The sequence below is a fragment of the Fundulus heteroclitus genome, chromosome 14 (assembly GCF_011125445.2).
Source record: "Fundulus heteroclitus isolate FHET01 chromosome 14, MU-UCD_Fhet_4.1, whole genome shotgun sequence".
Taxonomy (NCBI): domain Eukaryota; kingdom Metazoa; phylum Chordata; class Actinopteri; order Cyprinodontiformes; family Fundulidae; genus Fundulus; species Fundulus heteroclitus.
Genome location: NC_046374.1, coordinates 17,860,905 through 17,876,108, shown reverse-complemented (window position 1 = coordinate 17,876,108; position 15,204 = coordinate 17,860,905). Strand labels below are relative to the sequence as shown.

The following is a 15,204-nucleotide window of genomic DNA, read 5'->3' as shown; positions in this document are numbered from 1 at the left end:
ATACAAAATGGCTACTGTAAAACTTTGTCGCTGTTTCTTTGCAAAAATGTTAACAAAACGCGACTCCGGTGGGACTCGAACCCACAACCTTTGAATCACTTCGCTTAAGCCTAGAAGTCCAATGCGCTATCCATTGCGCCACGGAGCCACCTGTTGCACTACTGCAGCGTAGCTGAATATGAAGAAAGCACAATAACTAGTCTGGAAAAGTTTGTGTTGTTAAATATTTATGGACTCTGTTGAGTATAACATCCAGAAAAGTGCGCCTGAACACGTGGCCTTCAGAATATAGCTGCCTGTGGCCGTAACATCATGCTGCTTGTAAAGCCATTATAAAACACAAGGTGGCGCTAAGGTCCGCGAAAAGGTCTGCAAGCGCCTCAATAATAACAGTGTGTGGAGGTAATAAAAGATGGTGCTTTGAGATAATTTTATTTTTTAATAGGTACAGCTGTCCTTTCCTGAAACCATCCGTTTCAATACATGTGAGCGGTTGTATAGCGTTCTTTTAATTCTTTATTTTATTTTGGGGTTTTTCAAGCATTTTCCCCAACATCTGCGAGTCTATACAACGATTTACGGTCGCGTTTAGAGTCGTGTCCCATATTGCCTACTGCCTTTTCTTTTTTGACTAGACTGTAAAATTACGCATTTTATCAAATAATACAATGTCACAGTGGTTAAAGGTTCAACCCTTCCTACATGACTTTACAGTAATACCATTTACTGCTATGCATTTGTCTTGTTAAATGATTAAATCTGACAGAGATCCTGTCAGAGCCATCACATTGAGCACCATAACAATTATTTAAATAAATATGGTGCTCACTGTGATGGCTCTGACAGAGATCCTGTCAGAGCCATCACAGTGAGCACCATAACAATTATTTAAATAATTTAATACAGTAATTCGTCTAAAAGAGTAAAACTCGTGTAATAAATCATAAAATCATTACACATAAAATATTTGTGCGCCAGGAGCTGGAAAATAAAATAATCATCTCCACGATGGGCCCTGAAATATCTTCACGGGACTTGAACACAGCAGTAGATATGTCTCCCAAAATCATCACTGACTAGAATCTTTACTCGGAACCTCAAGCAACTATTCTGTATCTCTCGCTTGTTCAAGACCTTGAAACCATTATTTCCACTCTTTTCTTCTCCCAGTCTTTTTTTTTTTCTTTCGCTAAGTAAATGCCCTTTGTACAGATTGGATCTTTAATTGGATTTTACAATAATAATAATAAACAATATGCCATACAAAAGTGAACTCCGTTTTGAAACGATCACTGATCTTATTTTAGAAGTGTTGAATAAATGGAGAAATGTTGTGTATTGTTATTATTATTATTATTATAACTATTATTATATTATATATTATATAATTATATATAAGTATATATAATTATATATTATATTATTATATTATTATATTATTATTAACTATTATAACTATTATTCAATTTAGAAAATTCAAAAGCGATACTGTGGTTTACGACGTAACGTGAATGCACCTTTTGAATTACAGTTCGGCCGTAAATCACGGAGTAGAAGCGCGACTGGACAGGGGCCGGGAGGCACAGGCAGGAAAGCAAATTGGAGATATCTATCTTGTCCTCCCAGCGCGTCTTTGATGTGTCCTCCCAGGAGCGGAAGTGTCTGGGATTCCGCTCAACCCATCGCTCCAAACCAGGCGTTTTGCACAGGGAGACGGCAGCGTTTGTGCATCTCTTCCCAGCAGAAGGGGAGCCCTTTTGAGCGTCGCTGCGCGCCACTGGAAATGCTCTTTGAGGTCAGAGTGTTTTCTTTTTTTTTTACTGCCGTGCACTTTGGATAAAACCAGGCGTCCTGGAATGAGTCAAATTTACAGAAACAACGGAGGCATGTGGGTTCTTTTCTCCCTCATCCAGCGTCATGTTTTATTATAGGTCTGCGCAATAGCCGCGGACGCCTGCCTGGACACGGGAGGGGATTAAGTTACTGCTGCTGGCGGCGGATTATTTTAGTGGCCTCCTGTCACGCCTGCCTCTAGCCTTTGGTGATCCTGTTTCCAATTAAGAACGATCGCTGAAGAAGAAGAAGAAAAAAAAAACAGGTATGTTGTTGTTCTCTAAAATCGTGCGTTCCTCTTTAAAAAAAAATCGCCTCACTGTGGGTTTAACTACGCTGTAACGCCCATCCTTTGTTGCTCATTCCCGTAGTCACTCTTTGCAGGGCGAGAGCCTGTATTTATATACCTCTTATTAAGGAAGGGGTACAATTGGGGAAGGAAAATAATGAGGATTGATGCGAGCGTGGTGCTTATGGAGTAAAACTGTTATATGGTGCTAAGGGTATGGTCACATAACGACACAGAGCTGCTTTTGAGGCAAAATTAGCCTCATTTGCACATTATGCAAAGCAGTGCTTTGCATAGGTATTTATGGCTCTTGAGCTTGCTTGCTTTTTGTTTTTTTTTATAACATTGCAATCACAAACTTGTTTTATTTGGATTTTTATTTATTTATCTATTTTCTTGTGAAACGAAAAGGAAAGGACGCATTGTCTTTTGGGGCACGTCTCCACCAGTTTTCCTTGCAGAACAGCTCAAACTCACGCGGATTGGCTGGAGCGAGCCTCTGCTTTAAATCTTGCCCCAGATTCTCACACGAGTTTAGGTTTCGGGCCTTTGACTAGGCCTCTCTCGCTAGGGCTGCACAATTTATTGCAGACGCGTCATCATCCTAATATCAGTGTTGATGTCGCAATAATTGGCTGGCGTGCATTTACACGCTAATGGTTATATTCAGCCGGTTGGACAGACTCTCACGGCAGCAGATGCTCAGACCGAACGCAAATGACATTGCTCAGCTTAGGGAAAAAAAGAAAACAGGAGGTACTTATCCCAGATGATGTTGCCAGGCAGCGCAACATTTAACAATATTGTGCAGCCCTACTTCTAACACAGGAATATGCTTTGATCTAAACTATTCCACTAAAGCGCTTCGCTGTACGTTGAGGCTTATGGTCCCGTCTGGAGATGCCACCACTCCAGTCTCGAAGCTTTTGCAGCCTCTTATAGTTTTATTGTCTTCAGCTCTGCCACCGTCATGCTTTGGCGTGCCAGCTAGGATGTTAAGGGTGTTTTGGTTTTGGCATGATGGGCAAAAAATAAAAACGAGTTGTTCTTATCTGACCAGAGTAACTTCTTCTTCATGTTGGCATGGCTCGTGACAGACTGCAAACTGTGCTTCTTGTGGCTTTCTTGTTGCCTCTCTCTTCTGTAAAAGGCAGATTTGCAAAGTGCGTGACTAACCAGAGCTTCTCCAACCCGAATTACAGATCTCAGCAGCTCCTCTAGAGCAGGGGTCTGCAACCTGTGGCTCCAGAGCCGCATGTGGCGCTTTACACCTTCAGCTTTGGCTCTTAAAAACTTAGAACAAAAATGCGGGGGGGGAAATTGGTCAATATTTCTAAATCTAAAGGTCATTTAAAATTGCTAGCTTTAGAATGCATTTAGTTCTGCAATATATGCATAATATTTGCAGAAAGAAAGAAACTAATGGTGTGTATAATATTTTACTATAGATAAATGAAGTATCTTTTTGTCAATAGCTTGCAAACGACTTGCTTTGCTATAAAAATCAAATGTCCAATTTAAGAAAATGTATTAAGCCTAAACATAAAAATACTGTTGCTGAAATAATAACTGTTGATCTTTAATTTTAAAAAAAAGTAAACAAATGTCCTATAGTATACCAAAAAAAACAAGTTCTTGTTTCAAAGAGATTATTAACTTTTGTGGCTCTAAACAAAATTTGTTTAGCTGGGCCGAGGGCAAAAATGGCTCTGTGGGTTGTAAAGGTTGCTGACCCCTGCTCTAGAGTTATCACAGGTCTCTGGAATGCTATAAGTCTATAAGCGTAGGTGGGTTAGCCAAGAGTTGATAGGTTTACAGTTGTGCCATATTGTCTCAGTAGCTTTTTTTTCCCTTACCAGTCTTCTGTGTTCTTTAGTCTTTATGATGCCATTTGTTCACTAATGTTATTTAACGCACCTTTGATGCATTACCAAGACAGCTGCATTTATATTGAGATAAAAAAAAATCCCACACAGCTGGACTTTATTAAGGAGAGGACTAAAAGGCAAATAGCCGGACTGGGTCTTGTTTAGAGGTTTCAGAATAAAAGCGTCCCAGATGTCTGCCTTCTGCTCTCTCCATTGTGTCGACTCATCGCATGAAAACCTAAATAGAAACGCTGAAGTTTGTGGTTAAAAGTATAAAAACAGCAACACGAACAAAAAACACTGGAAGGTGTGTGAATAGTTCTGTGATGCACTGCAGACTGCTTCCCTCATGATGCACACAGCTTCCACTGCCCAACCCCCCCTTCTCTCCACTGACCCAGCATGTTTTGGTCTCAGGCAGCTGATGCCCTCTTTCTCCACTCGGTATCGACTGTACTTTCCCAGGACAAAGTCTGAGCACGGAAGAATTTGCCGGTTGTTTTGGCAGCCCAGTTTCTCCTCTCACCAGCAGACCAAAGTTCACAAGGGTTCCCTCAGAACATGGGCTTCAACTTTAGTCCTCAGTGGCCGGAGTCCTGCAACTTTAAGACGTGCCTCTGCTTCAACACAACTGAATCAAACAATTAAGGCATTAGCAGGACTCTGTAGAAGCTGTCTGTGGGATGAGCAGGTAACTCATCCATCTGATTCAGGTTTGTTGGACACCCCTGCTTTAAAATGTGTTGAACTATCTTTATTGTTTTATTATAAAGATAACCTTTGCTTTTAGTTTCTATCTTTAATTACTGTAAATGGACGGCTTGACCTTAAAGGGTACATATCATGTTTTTTTTAATGCCTTCCTTTTCACAGTTAAATCATTCGGTTTTGATCTGTATAAAGTGGAACTTTAATGCTTTGGCCTGGATTTCTTGTAATTGTTGCCCCACAGCCCCTCTTTTACCCCTGTTGTGAGGTACGTCTGAAAGCAACTTATTTTGGTTCTGTCTCTTTAAATCTACACCCCACCCCACCCTCCAGGTCACAGATTGTTCCACTCCACCCCGTTCGGCCATTTTTGTAGCATGCTGGGGGACGATGTAGGGACTCTTGTGGGTTAATACACCCAACAACCAAACATTTTACACTTGTAGCTTTAAGCATCCTTGAGCTTGAATTACAAAGTTGCAGCAAAACAGCTGATTTAAGAAATTGGTATGCTGGGGAATCCATGACCTTGTTTAGCAGCTCCACACCATATGCCGTGACGTTGTTGTTCAAAGAGCATAATACAGAATAAAGTCAACTGAACGTCTTGAAAAATATGACCCAAGCAGAACATAAAAAAATATCTATTCAGTTCTTGGACAGATCACATTCAAATAGACTCCCCTCCTAATGTAGCACAAATAAGTACACAAAATGTGGATGTGGTGTGACATGTCCCCTTTAATGTGTTTAATAAATATGCTTTCAACCAAAATAAATTATAATTTGTTGAATGAGTGATTTAAAAAACAGTCATACAGACTGAGATTACATTCATTATCTGATTTTCTAATTATGTTGTTTCTTACAAAGCCATTATACTTAATTTGAAAAAAAATAAACAGGGCAACAAAAACTGTTGAGCGGTCCACATTTTGACAGATTACATTTAAATTGACTCCCCTCCTAATGTAGCACAAATAAGTACACAAAATGTGGATGTGGGGTGACATGTCCCCTTTAATGTCTTTAATAAATATGCTTTCAACCAAAAAAAAAAAATTGAATGAGTGATTTAAAAAAAAGTCATACAGACTGAGAATACATTCATTATCTGATTTTTTTCATTTTTTGTTGTTTCTTACAAAGCCATTATACTTAATTTGAAAAAAAAAGATTCAATTGCAATAAACAGGGGAACAAAAACTATTGAGCGGTTCACATTTTGTCAGATGAAACCATTTAAACGTACAGAAGCAGCGCTTTGCCCTCTCTGACAGCGTTTTTCCCCTCGTCAACGCGTCCGCAGGGAGGATGTCTTTCCGTAGAGGCGTGGTCCGGCAGAGCAAGTTCCGCCACGTCTTCGCTCAGGCCTGGCGGGCCGAGCACTGCCTCGACGACGTCAGGGTGTCCCGGGTGACGTGGGACGGCCCGCTCTGCGCGGTCAACCCCAAGTTCATCGCGGTCATCATCGAAGCGGGCGGAGGAGGGGCCTTCCTCGTTGTTCCGATCAGCAAGGTTCGACCTTTTGCATTAATCACACTCTGTCTCCGATAGACGGCGGATCAATGCGCTTCTTTTAAGCCAAAAGCTTTTTTTGTTGTTGTTGTCAGATTTAATATGACATCACCATTGATATCCTGCTAATGTACACACAGCACTTTTCCAGATGGCTGCCAACCCCCCAGACACGGTGCTGTAATGCAGCCTTTCAGAGCGGCAGATCTGAGCTTTTTTGTTTTCTCCAAACAGAGCGGCAGAATCGACCAGTCCTCCCCCACGGTCTGCGGACACGCGGCGCCCGTGTTGGACATCCAGTGGTGTCCCCATGACGACAACATCATTGCAAGTGCCTCAGAGGACTGCACAGTGAAGGTAGGTGTAGTTTGTGAGGAGGTGGTTTGTGGCCCTTTAATCAGGGTTTTTTTGGGCAGCCGGTGGCACGGCTTGCTTACCACAAGTTGTGGGTCAGGTTTTAAGACGTACTGTTATGATTATTGTATGCCTTTAGTGGGCTACAGTCAAAAAAAACTTGTTCTTCGGTCTCGAATGATCTAATCAACAAACAACCTGTATTGCTGCCACAGAAGTTTGAATTTGTAGTTAATTTCTCTGATATTCTCAGGGTCAAAAGTGCACATACAGGCTTAAATGGTAACTCACCCCTAAATCAACCTTATTTTTGCCAATAAGCTGTTAATATTGTTGTCTTATAGTCCTGTCTACATATCCTGGTCATTATTTAGACCAATGACAGCAAATTTGTTGAAATCCTGCTTTTGTGTCTAAATCCGTCAGTGTGGTGCCTTCCTAAGGTTCGATGGGTGTCTTGCATTGAATTTCGAATCTGAGTTGCTATTGGTTCAAAAGCTTTTGTGACGTCACTTGGAGAAACCGACGTGTGAGCAGCTCGGTTTTTTGCTTTCGTAGCGAGTTGGAGTTGGAATAGGGAGTTTTGTGCTACTTTTATCAATTTTTTTTTTTTTTGAGGTCAGTAATTTGATTTGTTAGCTTAGCCTTCGGTTAGTTTATGTCGCTTTTACGAGAATGCCCAGACCACGCCCAGCCCTCACAGTAAGGTCTCTTACCTGCTCACTTCCTGTTAGTGATCATGATTGAGTGCAGATGCCGCCAATTGCTTAGGATGTTCCAGACAAATTCAGGGATAACGTGAACTGGAAACTCACCAGTGCGACATGTTTTGAATTGCCATGAGCTGATTGGGTCTAAGCAAAGAAGAAATGCTCCAAAATGTGCATCATCAAAATTTGCATCTGGCCAAAGGAATGAGCCAGTGACCTGCTGGAGAAAAGCTTGATCATCAGAGGAGACAAAGATGGAGCTGTTTAACAAGAACAGTGTTGTATAGGAGTGAAGGTGTGGCTTTTAAACCTGGGAGCGCTGTACTAACTGTAAAGCATGGTGGTGGATCCTAAACCTCAGAAATCTTCGCCTCAAAACAACATCTATAACTCAAACTCGTTGATCCCATTCTTGTTTTTAAAATCCCTTGACATCACGTATTCACTCCAACCTGGGAAAAGAACAACGCGAATAAATCATCAACAGCCCCAAGGTAACGTCAAATTCCTGCTCAGGACCTGTACCTGTAAGATACCCACTGGAACTATATGTGTTCTTCATTATTCTTGCAAAATTTTCCAATCATTTCTAGATTAGAAGCTAGTTGCTCTGTTAAGAAACAAAGAATCGCAGCCACTCACGTTGCCCTTCAGGACGTAAATGAAAATCATCTCCATTGTTTGGCTAATCTTTTTAAAAACTGAGTGAAAGCAATGAAGGGTTTCTGTGGTTGAGGTTAAATAGTTAATCTATAACTGAGCAACTGTAGAACTGGAGCTGTGACAGACAGGAAACATTCGGGGATGAAAATGTTTGAACTTTGAACGGTTGCCTTAAAATGTTGCTGCAAAGTGACAAAAAAAAAGTTGCACACAGACGTATTTTATTAACAAGTGAAGTGTTTTTATTTTTGATAGCCCTAATTGGGTTCCTTACAGACAACAGACAACATTCGACGAGGCGAGCGAAACTTGTCAAGGAGGAACCAAAACGCTTCAGTGTTACGTAACGTCTGCTGTGTGCCGTTTGAAGGTGTGGCAGATCCCCGATGGTGGGCTGACCAGCCCGATGACTGAGCCGATGATGACCCTGGAGGGCCACAGTAAACGAGTGGGAATCCTGGCTTGGCACCCATGTGCCTTCAACATCCTATTAACTGCAGGTGGGATCATTTTCTTCACCGTCTGAAGACTTTACTTGGGTTTTTTTCCACAATTAATTATCAGTTATGCATTAACTGATAATGCCTTTGGTAAAGATTTACATGAACAATTTGATCCATAACAATAGCTTATTTTTTGCTGATTATTTAATTGTGTTCCCTTTGAGTTTTGCTAAGGATTTTTTTTCTGTACCTCCCTCACATCCTCCCCTCTGTGAATGTACTGCTGCAAGATGCATGCAGTTCTTTATACAGCCACAGCTGAAGTTGTTTGAAGCATTTTAGTTATTGCTCTGCTTTAAAGTCATGAGTGCATTTTTGGGGTGGCTATTTTGTTTTAGCTGTTTCTTAAAGATCAACACAAGCCTGCTATACTTAAAGGCTATGTTGTCTTTTTTCCCCCTTTTTTTTTTGGGTCGGGTGATCTTAATTTTTATGGAGTAGCTCAGTAATATGCCTAAACCCACATCTGCTTAACTTTAACTTTTCCTATTCTGAAGAGTCATTAAGGGAAATTTTGCCTTTCTAAAATGGGATGTTTTCTAGTTATTTTCATTCTGAAGAGAGTAACTAAGACACATTGGGCTCAACACACATCTTGTCTTTCTATAAGTGGCATGTTCAGTTGTTTTTTCTCATTTTGAAGAGTGGCGAACAGAAATGGGCGTCTGTGTCACTTCCTATTGATATCCCAGGAAAACAGTAAATTGTAAACTTCTAAATGAAAAGCTTCAGCACACTGGGATCAACTTAAAAAATAAAGCAAAATCACAAAATGTCCCAGTAATATTTATTTTATGTCAATTGTAGGGCTGAAACGATTCATCGAGTAACTCGAGTAACTCGATTACAAAAAATCCTCGAGGAAATTTATCTGCCTCGAAGCTTCGCTAAATTTATTGTTTTGTAATAAGCAATGCTGTTAAATACGCAGCACACTGGTCTAGCCGGAGGGTTTTTGTGTTGCACAACGCTACCACTTCCGTTAGCGCCTGGAGCACATGTGCTAAGTTTGTAGCTATGGAGGGAACCGGAGAATGCTCAGAAGGAGAACCCCGAAAGTAGGGTGACCAAACGTCCGTATTTCCCGGGACATGTCCGTATTTCACGTCCTGTCCCGGGCGTCCCGGGTTTTTTTTATAAAGTGAGGAAATGTCCTGTTTTTTAAATTACCTTCATTGGTACGTCACGCTGCGTGTGACGTAATCCCTGAGCCGCGTCAGTGTGGGCAGCCCTGTTATTAATCAGAAGATAGAGTCCTCCCTCGCGCTTGTCGGCCGCGCTTGTCTCTCCCCCCCCCCCCCCCGCGTTTGCCTTACAAATCCCCCCCGCTCGGCCGCGTTTGCCTTACAACACCCCCCCCCGGTCAGCCGCGTTTGCCTTACAACATCCCCCCCGCCCCCCAAACCCCCCCCCCCCCCCCCCCCCCCCCCCCCCCCCCCATTTATGCAGGACTTAATGTAAGTTTGTTAATAAAAATACGCAGCAACAGATTACAGGCATAAGCTGAAAAGCATTTATTTAATGGTGTCTTTCCAACCTGAAAAGTTACAATCTTTTCTTCTCGCTACTGTTATGTATGAATTAGAAATTTTTGATTAATATTTTTTGTAGTAATTCTATATTTGTTTATACCTAAGCAATCAAGAATAAATAATAGCATCGTTTTAATAAAAATAGCAACATTTTTGCATTTTATCATGACTAGTTAAGGCTGCAGAACTCTGTACAAACTCAAACCTTTACATTTTGAATAAGAGTTTATTTTTTTCCTAACATATAGATTACATTCTGTTTTCCAATACATAAAAAACCATTTCACTGCATTTAGATTTTTCTGTGATGGTTAAAAATAATGCTTTTAATTAAAGCATCCTCAAAACTCACACATAAATGAAAGCCTTAAATCCATAAATAAAATAAAACTGAAACTAAAGCTGCTATCATGGCAGATGAGCTGTCAGTGCAGATTCCATCTTAATAATATTAAATGTTATAATATCCAAATTAGTGCACTTGAAATATATTTAATTCATAACAAGGAATAAACAAATAATCATTACATTGTGCTTCTTTGTTAAAGAGTTAAATGAGTTGTTTACTTAGTTCTTTTACGTGTATGTGTATTACTCACTGAAGATAAATACATAAACTAAAAGCTGGAGTATAGACATTTTTATAAGCATATTTGTGAGCCTGCCACTTTATTATTTGAATATAATTTAATATCTTAGTATAACTTTTCTTCAGGTTAAAGCAAACTACTGTTACAAGTAAACTTTCTAAACTACAAACATTTAACTGTTAGGGATGCTCAAAAAGGAGATATTGGACTGATCTGGACTAACTGGTGTTATTGCAGATTTGCCAATAGTTTATTTTATAATTTTTTTTTTATCCGATTACTCGATTAATCGTAAGAATAATCGATAGATTACTCGATTACTAAAATATTCGTTTACAACAGCCCTAGTCAATTGTTAAGGTTATCAGTGATGGAAACACCAGTAATTGTGTAGGAAACTATTATTTTGTCAACTTAACCCATTTTTTCCTCAACTTATTTAAAGGAACTCAAATAAAGGTTAGTTTTTATCAGTTTTTCATAGTAAGGTTATTCTGCTGCAATAAAACTTTAATTTGTATGAAAGCTTTTTAACATATTTTATCTTTAGCACGGTGCTGTAAAAAGTGAGAGTTGAAGAGCAGATCTTCTCTTCCTGAGTTGGTGTTCAGTGACAGCGGCCCGTTCCAGTAGTGTTGCATAATACAAGCAGGGAATAGGATTTCCCTTCTCAGGGATTCATATCATGTGGAAAGATTAAAGGAGAATGTAAATAACCTGATGAATAATTACAGTTTTGAACACATGCCGAAGCTGCCAGATATCGTTTCATGTGAAATGGGTCAGAGTAACTTTAGCTGTAGACATAGTGATCTTACTCTTCCGGCGGTCCAGTTTCAGCGAGTCTGATCTTTGTTTAAGTTTTGTCTACTTGAAAACAGTGAGGGAAATCCAGAAAAATGCAAAAAAAATTATAAATTGTTTAAACATTTGTGCAATATAATGCCTTGCGCACATTTGACCACGACAGAACCATTAACATGATGTAAACTAATAAACATTTTTACACTTAGGCACAGTGTTTTAGTGCCCCTGTTGTGTTTTTATTTGTTGTTGATTAGTCAAACTCAGCTACCCATCTTTTGTTTTATGTCCTGAGCTTCTTCTTCTTCTTCTGTGGTATTTCTAGGCTGCGATAACGTGGTTTGTGTGTGGAATGTGGGCACTGGCGAGCTTGTGTACCAGCTCTTTGACGCCCACCCAGACCTGATCTACAGCGTCAGCTGGAACAAGGATGGCAGTGCTGTGTGTACGGTGTGCAAGGACAAGGCCCTGCGCATCATCGACCCGCGCAGGGGCGCCATCCTCAAGGTAGCTCTACGGCTTTATTTATCCAGACAGACATGTGAATCAGGGCTTGTGTTGTCTACGAGTCCGTTTTCTGTCTGTAATCCTTCCGAAAGGTTAGAGAGAAGGTCCATGATGGTACGAGGCCCATGAGAGCCGTGTTCCTCGCTGATGGAAAAATCCTGACCACAGGCTTCAGCCGTATGAGTGAAAGGCAGCTCGCTTTGTGGGACACAGTAAGTCTCAAGCACAAGACTCCGACCGTGTACGGCCCCGCCACAGAGCAATGCAGCAGCCGTGCCTTGCAAGAGACGTGCAGCCTTTTGCAAGGCACTTCACTTGTTAAATGAAAATATCCAGTAGCCATGCTCTGTTCGATTATCAGGCTAAGATTTAATAGCATGAAATTTAAACAGCAGAATGTTTTTGTTTCACAGAAAGATCTCTCTGAGCCGATGGCGGTACAAGAAATGGATACAAGTAATGGAGTTCTTCTTCCCTTTTATGATCCTGACACGAACATGGTCTACCTCTGTGGAAAGGTAAATGCGTAGCAGGTTTGAATCCAGAACATACACATTCATTTTCAAGCAAATTCAACTAGATTTCTCTTCCTTTCAGGGGGATTGTACCATCCGGTATTTTGAAGTGACAGACGAGTCCCCCTACGTTCACTTCCTCAGTTTATACAGCAGCAAGGAGCCACAGAGAGGCGCAGGGTTTCTCTGCAAAAGAGGTGTGGATGTCAACAAGTGTGAAATTGCCAGGTTAGCACTTTAAATATGCTCACATTTTTCTTTAATCTGGGTAACATTATGTTTATGATACTCTGCAAAAACAGTTAAACAAATTGCACCCAAGGCATCAACCAGCAGGTAAAGAATTTGCAGAAAGCATTTAATAATATAAATCTTTACAGTGACATAACCTCACACAGGTTCTCCAGGTGGGAGGGGCTTCTCGTTTCACACCTGACACATTTGGAGGGACGGTTGTTGAAAAGCTCCGTCTTACCAATCTGACCAAAGTACACAGTTGAAGCTAAAGTCCCAGTTGCGTTTAGGAAACTCCACACATTTACAGAAAAAGGCCTTATCCTTGCATGCCTCTCAAATAACCTTTACCTCCAGTATAATCAAGACTGAATGCTGCACCATCAGCCTCTACCCATATTTAGCAGTTTTTTTAATTTCCTGTTTACCTGCAGGTTCTATAAGCTGCATGAAAGGAAAGTGGAACCTATTTCAATGACTGTACCACGCAAAGTAAGTCACACACGCGGCCTTTTAAAAATGTACATTAGGATTAATAATAAGACATTATTTGTCCTTACATTGTTTCAATTTTGCCCCGACAGTCGGATCTCTTCCAGGGAGACCTTTATCCAGACACTGCAGGCGTGGAGCCGGCTCTGCTGGCCGAGGAATGGATCGCCGGACAGGACGCGCCACCTCTGCTCGTCTCCCTGAGTGGAGGGTACGCAGCCCCTCCGTCCAAACACAGAGACACCCTCAGAAGCAAGCCCAAGCCGAGCTCTCAGGATTCTGGGGCCGCAACTGTAGCAGCTTCCCCCACACCGCCATCTGCCGCCAAGGAAGCGGAAGAAGAGACGCCGCAGCCACGAGTGACTGCAAGGGAGTCAGATGGAAACACAGAGAGGCCTAGGAGAGAGGTGAGTCAGCAGCCCCAGACAGTAAAAAAAATTTTCTGCTCACGGCTGCTTTCTGATTTGTTGCCCTTCTTGGTTTCAGGATGAAATGTTGAGCGAATTGCTCGCAGAGATGAAGGCCTTACGAGCCGTCGTGCTCGCTCAGAACCAGAGGATTGAGCTTCTGGAGAGGCAGCTAACCCGGATTGAAGATGGTGACGTGTGAGGAGGCAAAAAAAAAAAAAAAAAAGACCACAAGAGACCGCATTCCTGAAGAAAACTATAGACTGTAGCCTTACTAGTCTTAACAATACCTTAATGCTTTGTGAGTGTGGAAACCTTGTGTAAAGATTGTGAATCAATGTGGCTTCCAGCTGCTACGATTAAGAGTGCATTTTCCAGATGAAGTTTTTTTTGGTAATAGGGTGTCATCTGCATAGAGTGAAACTCGGAGCAAAACTGAAGGATCTTGTAGCAGTTATTGGATGGTGCAACTTTTGAGCTTTTTAAGATGAATGCTTCAGTTCTGCGAGACTGCAGGAGTTACAGTGAAATAACTCACTCAAATTAATGCAGAAGGTAACAATAAGCATACTGCGAAAATTTTGCTAAAAGTTGCCATTTTATTGCAACGCAATTAATTACCTCCAGTATGTGTTTTTGTCTTACTGTCTCGGACATTTAGACGTGTCACCTCTAGGGCTTATTGTTCAGGTAGTTTATGCTGCAAAACCAAGTCAAGTCAAGGCCCGACCTTTTTTTTTTTTTTTTTTTTTGTGACTTGCACTTCATTTTTCCTCTCTCTAGTTTGCTCCGTTCAAACGTGTGAACCTAGAATCTCCATATTCAACAGTGAGAACTGTTTGAGTGATAGGTGGTGAGAATGTTGTGGAATATTTGTCTGTAGATTTATTCCATGTTGTCGCTGCAGTAAACAAAAATGTCAAGCGCTAGTGATTTTGTATATTAAACGAGGAAAACGGCGGTGTTTTGTGGATCACTATAAGGTAATGCGACTGATTGATATCACACATATGCATTTATAACTGTTTCAGTAACAAGGAAACGGACAAATTAACATGAAACGTAACATTTGTCTCCATTTGCAGCAGAGTACGTATCTGTGTTGAAATATGTAAAGCACTTTTAGTTTTGTTGCTTTAATTTTAATTGTAAGTTTTTTTTTTAAATGTTCTTTATTTAGAGGCATTATGGTGTAATTTATGTAGCAGTCAGTTGTAGGATAACAATGTTACATTCCTGTTTAGCCCTTTAATACTCTAATTCTTTATGCACTGACCTCTTAACACTGTTACGAACAACAGGTTTACCTAGACTACAGTGTGAAGAACGACTAAACTTTGTTTCATATTTCGTGCTAAAAAGCCTTTGATTTATACACTAATGTTTCCCTAATGTTCAAGTGTTTGAGATCAGCTCTAGTCCTGATAACTTCGAACATTGTGTTTGAGTGGTTTAATAGGTAAAAATTTGATGAATGGACTTTGTTTTTAATCCAACTTGTCAATCTAAATAAAATATCCCACACACTACTTGTCTGGTTAAGCTGACTCTGAAAGTAGAAGAAACTGAAATCAAACCATAATTTTAAATAACCTTATAGATTGTAGGCTTAAGACACTTAACTTTACCTTTAAGCTCGAGTGCAAACAGCTGTACCTTGCACTGCTATGATTAAGA

At 40.6% G+C, this 15,204-nt stretch overlaps 1 protein-coding gene and 1 non-coding gene across 3 annotated transcripts; one reads left to right on the top strand and one right to left on the bottom strand.

Moving 5' to 3' along the window:
- Window positions 1–60: 60 nt before the first annotated feature.
- Window positions 61–148, bottom strand: trnar-ucu. The gene is given in 2 exon segments: window positions 61–96; window positions 112–148. It is a non-coding gene; the product is annotated as a tRNA-Arg (tRNA).
- A 1,401-nt stretch (window positions 149–1,549) lies between these two features.
- coro1b (coronin, actin binding protein, 1B) lies at window positions 1,550–15,056 on the top strand. Of its 2 annotated transcripts, none has more exons than XM_036146448.1 (12): window positions 1,550–1,795; window positions 1,932–2,093; window positions 6,005–6,216; window positions 6,451–6,573; window positions 8,314–8,443; window positions 11,698–11,879; window positions 11,972–12,091; window positions 12,293–12,397; window positions 12,477–12,622; window positions 13,063–13,120; window positions 13,213–13,527; window positions 13,607–15,056. In XM_036146448.1, the coding sequence occupies exons 3-12, from the start codon at window positions 6,013–6,015 to the stop codon at window positions 13,727–13,729; spliced, it is 1,506 nt and encodes a 501-aa protein (XP_036002341.1). In that variant the 5' UTR covers window positions 1,550–1,795; window positions 1,932–2,093; window positions 6,005–6,012; the 3' UTR covers window positions 13,730–15,056. The 2 variants fall into 2 exon arrangements, with proteins under 2 accessions (XP_036002341.1, XP_012730217.1); XM_012874763.3 differs by having other exon boundaries at window positions 1,932–2,098; window positions 6,008–6,216.
- The last annotated feature ends 148 nt before the right edge of the window (window positions 15,057–15,204 follow it).

Excerpts from the sequence above, each read along its gene's own strand:
- coro1b (XM_036146448.1), top strand. The coding sequence starts at position 6,013 with ATGTCTTTCCGTAGAGGCGTGGTCCGGCAGAGCAAGTTCCGCCACGTC. Across the intron at positions 6,217-6,450 it reads TCGTTGTTCCGATCAGCAAG|AGCGGCAGAATCGACCAGTC; the intron begins GTTCGACCTTTT and ends TTCTCCAAACAG. Across the intron at positions 8,444-11,697 it reads CAACATCCTATTAACTGCAG|GCTGCGATAACGTGGTTTGT; the intron begins GTGGGATCATTT and ends TGGTATTTCTAG.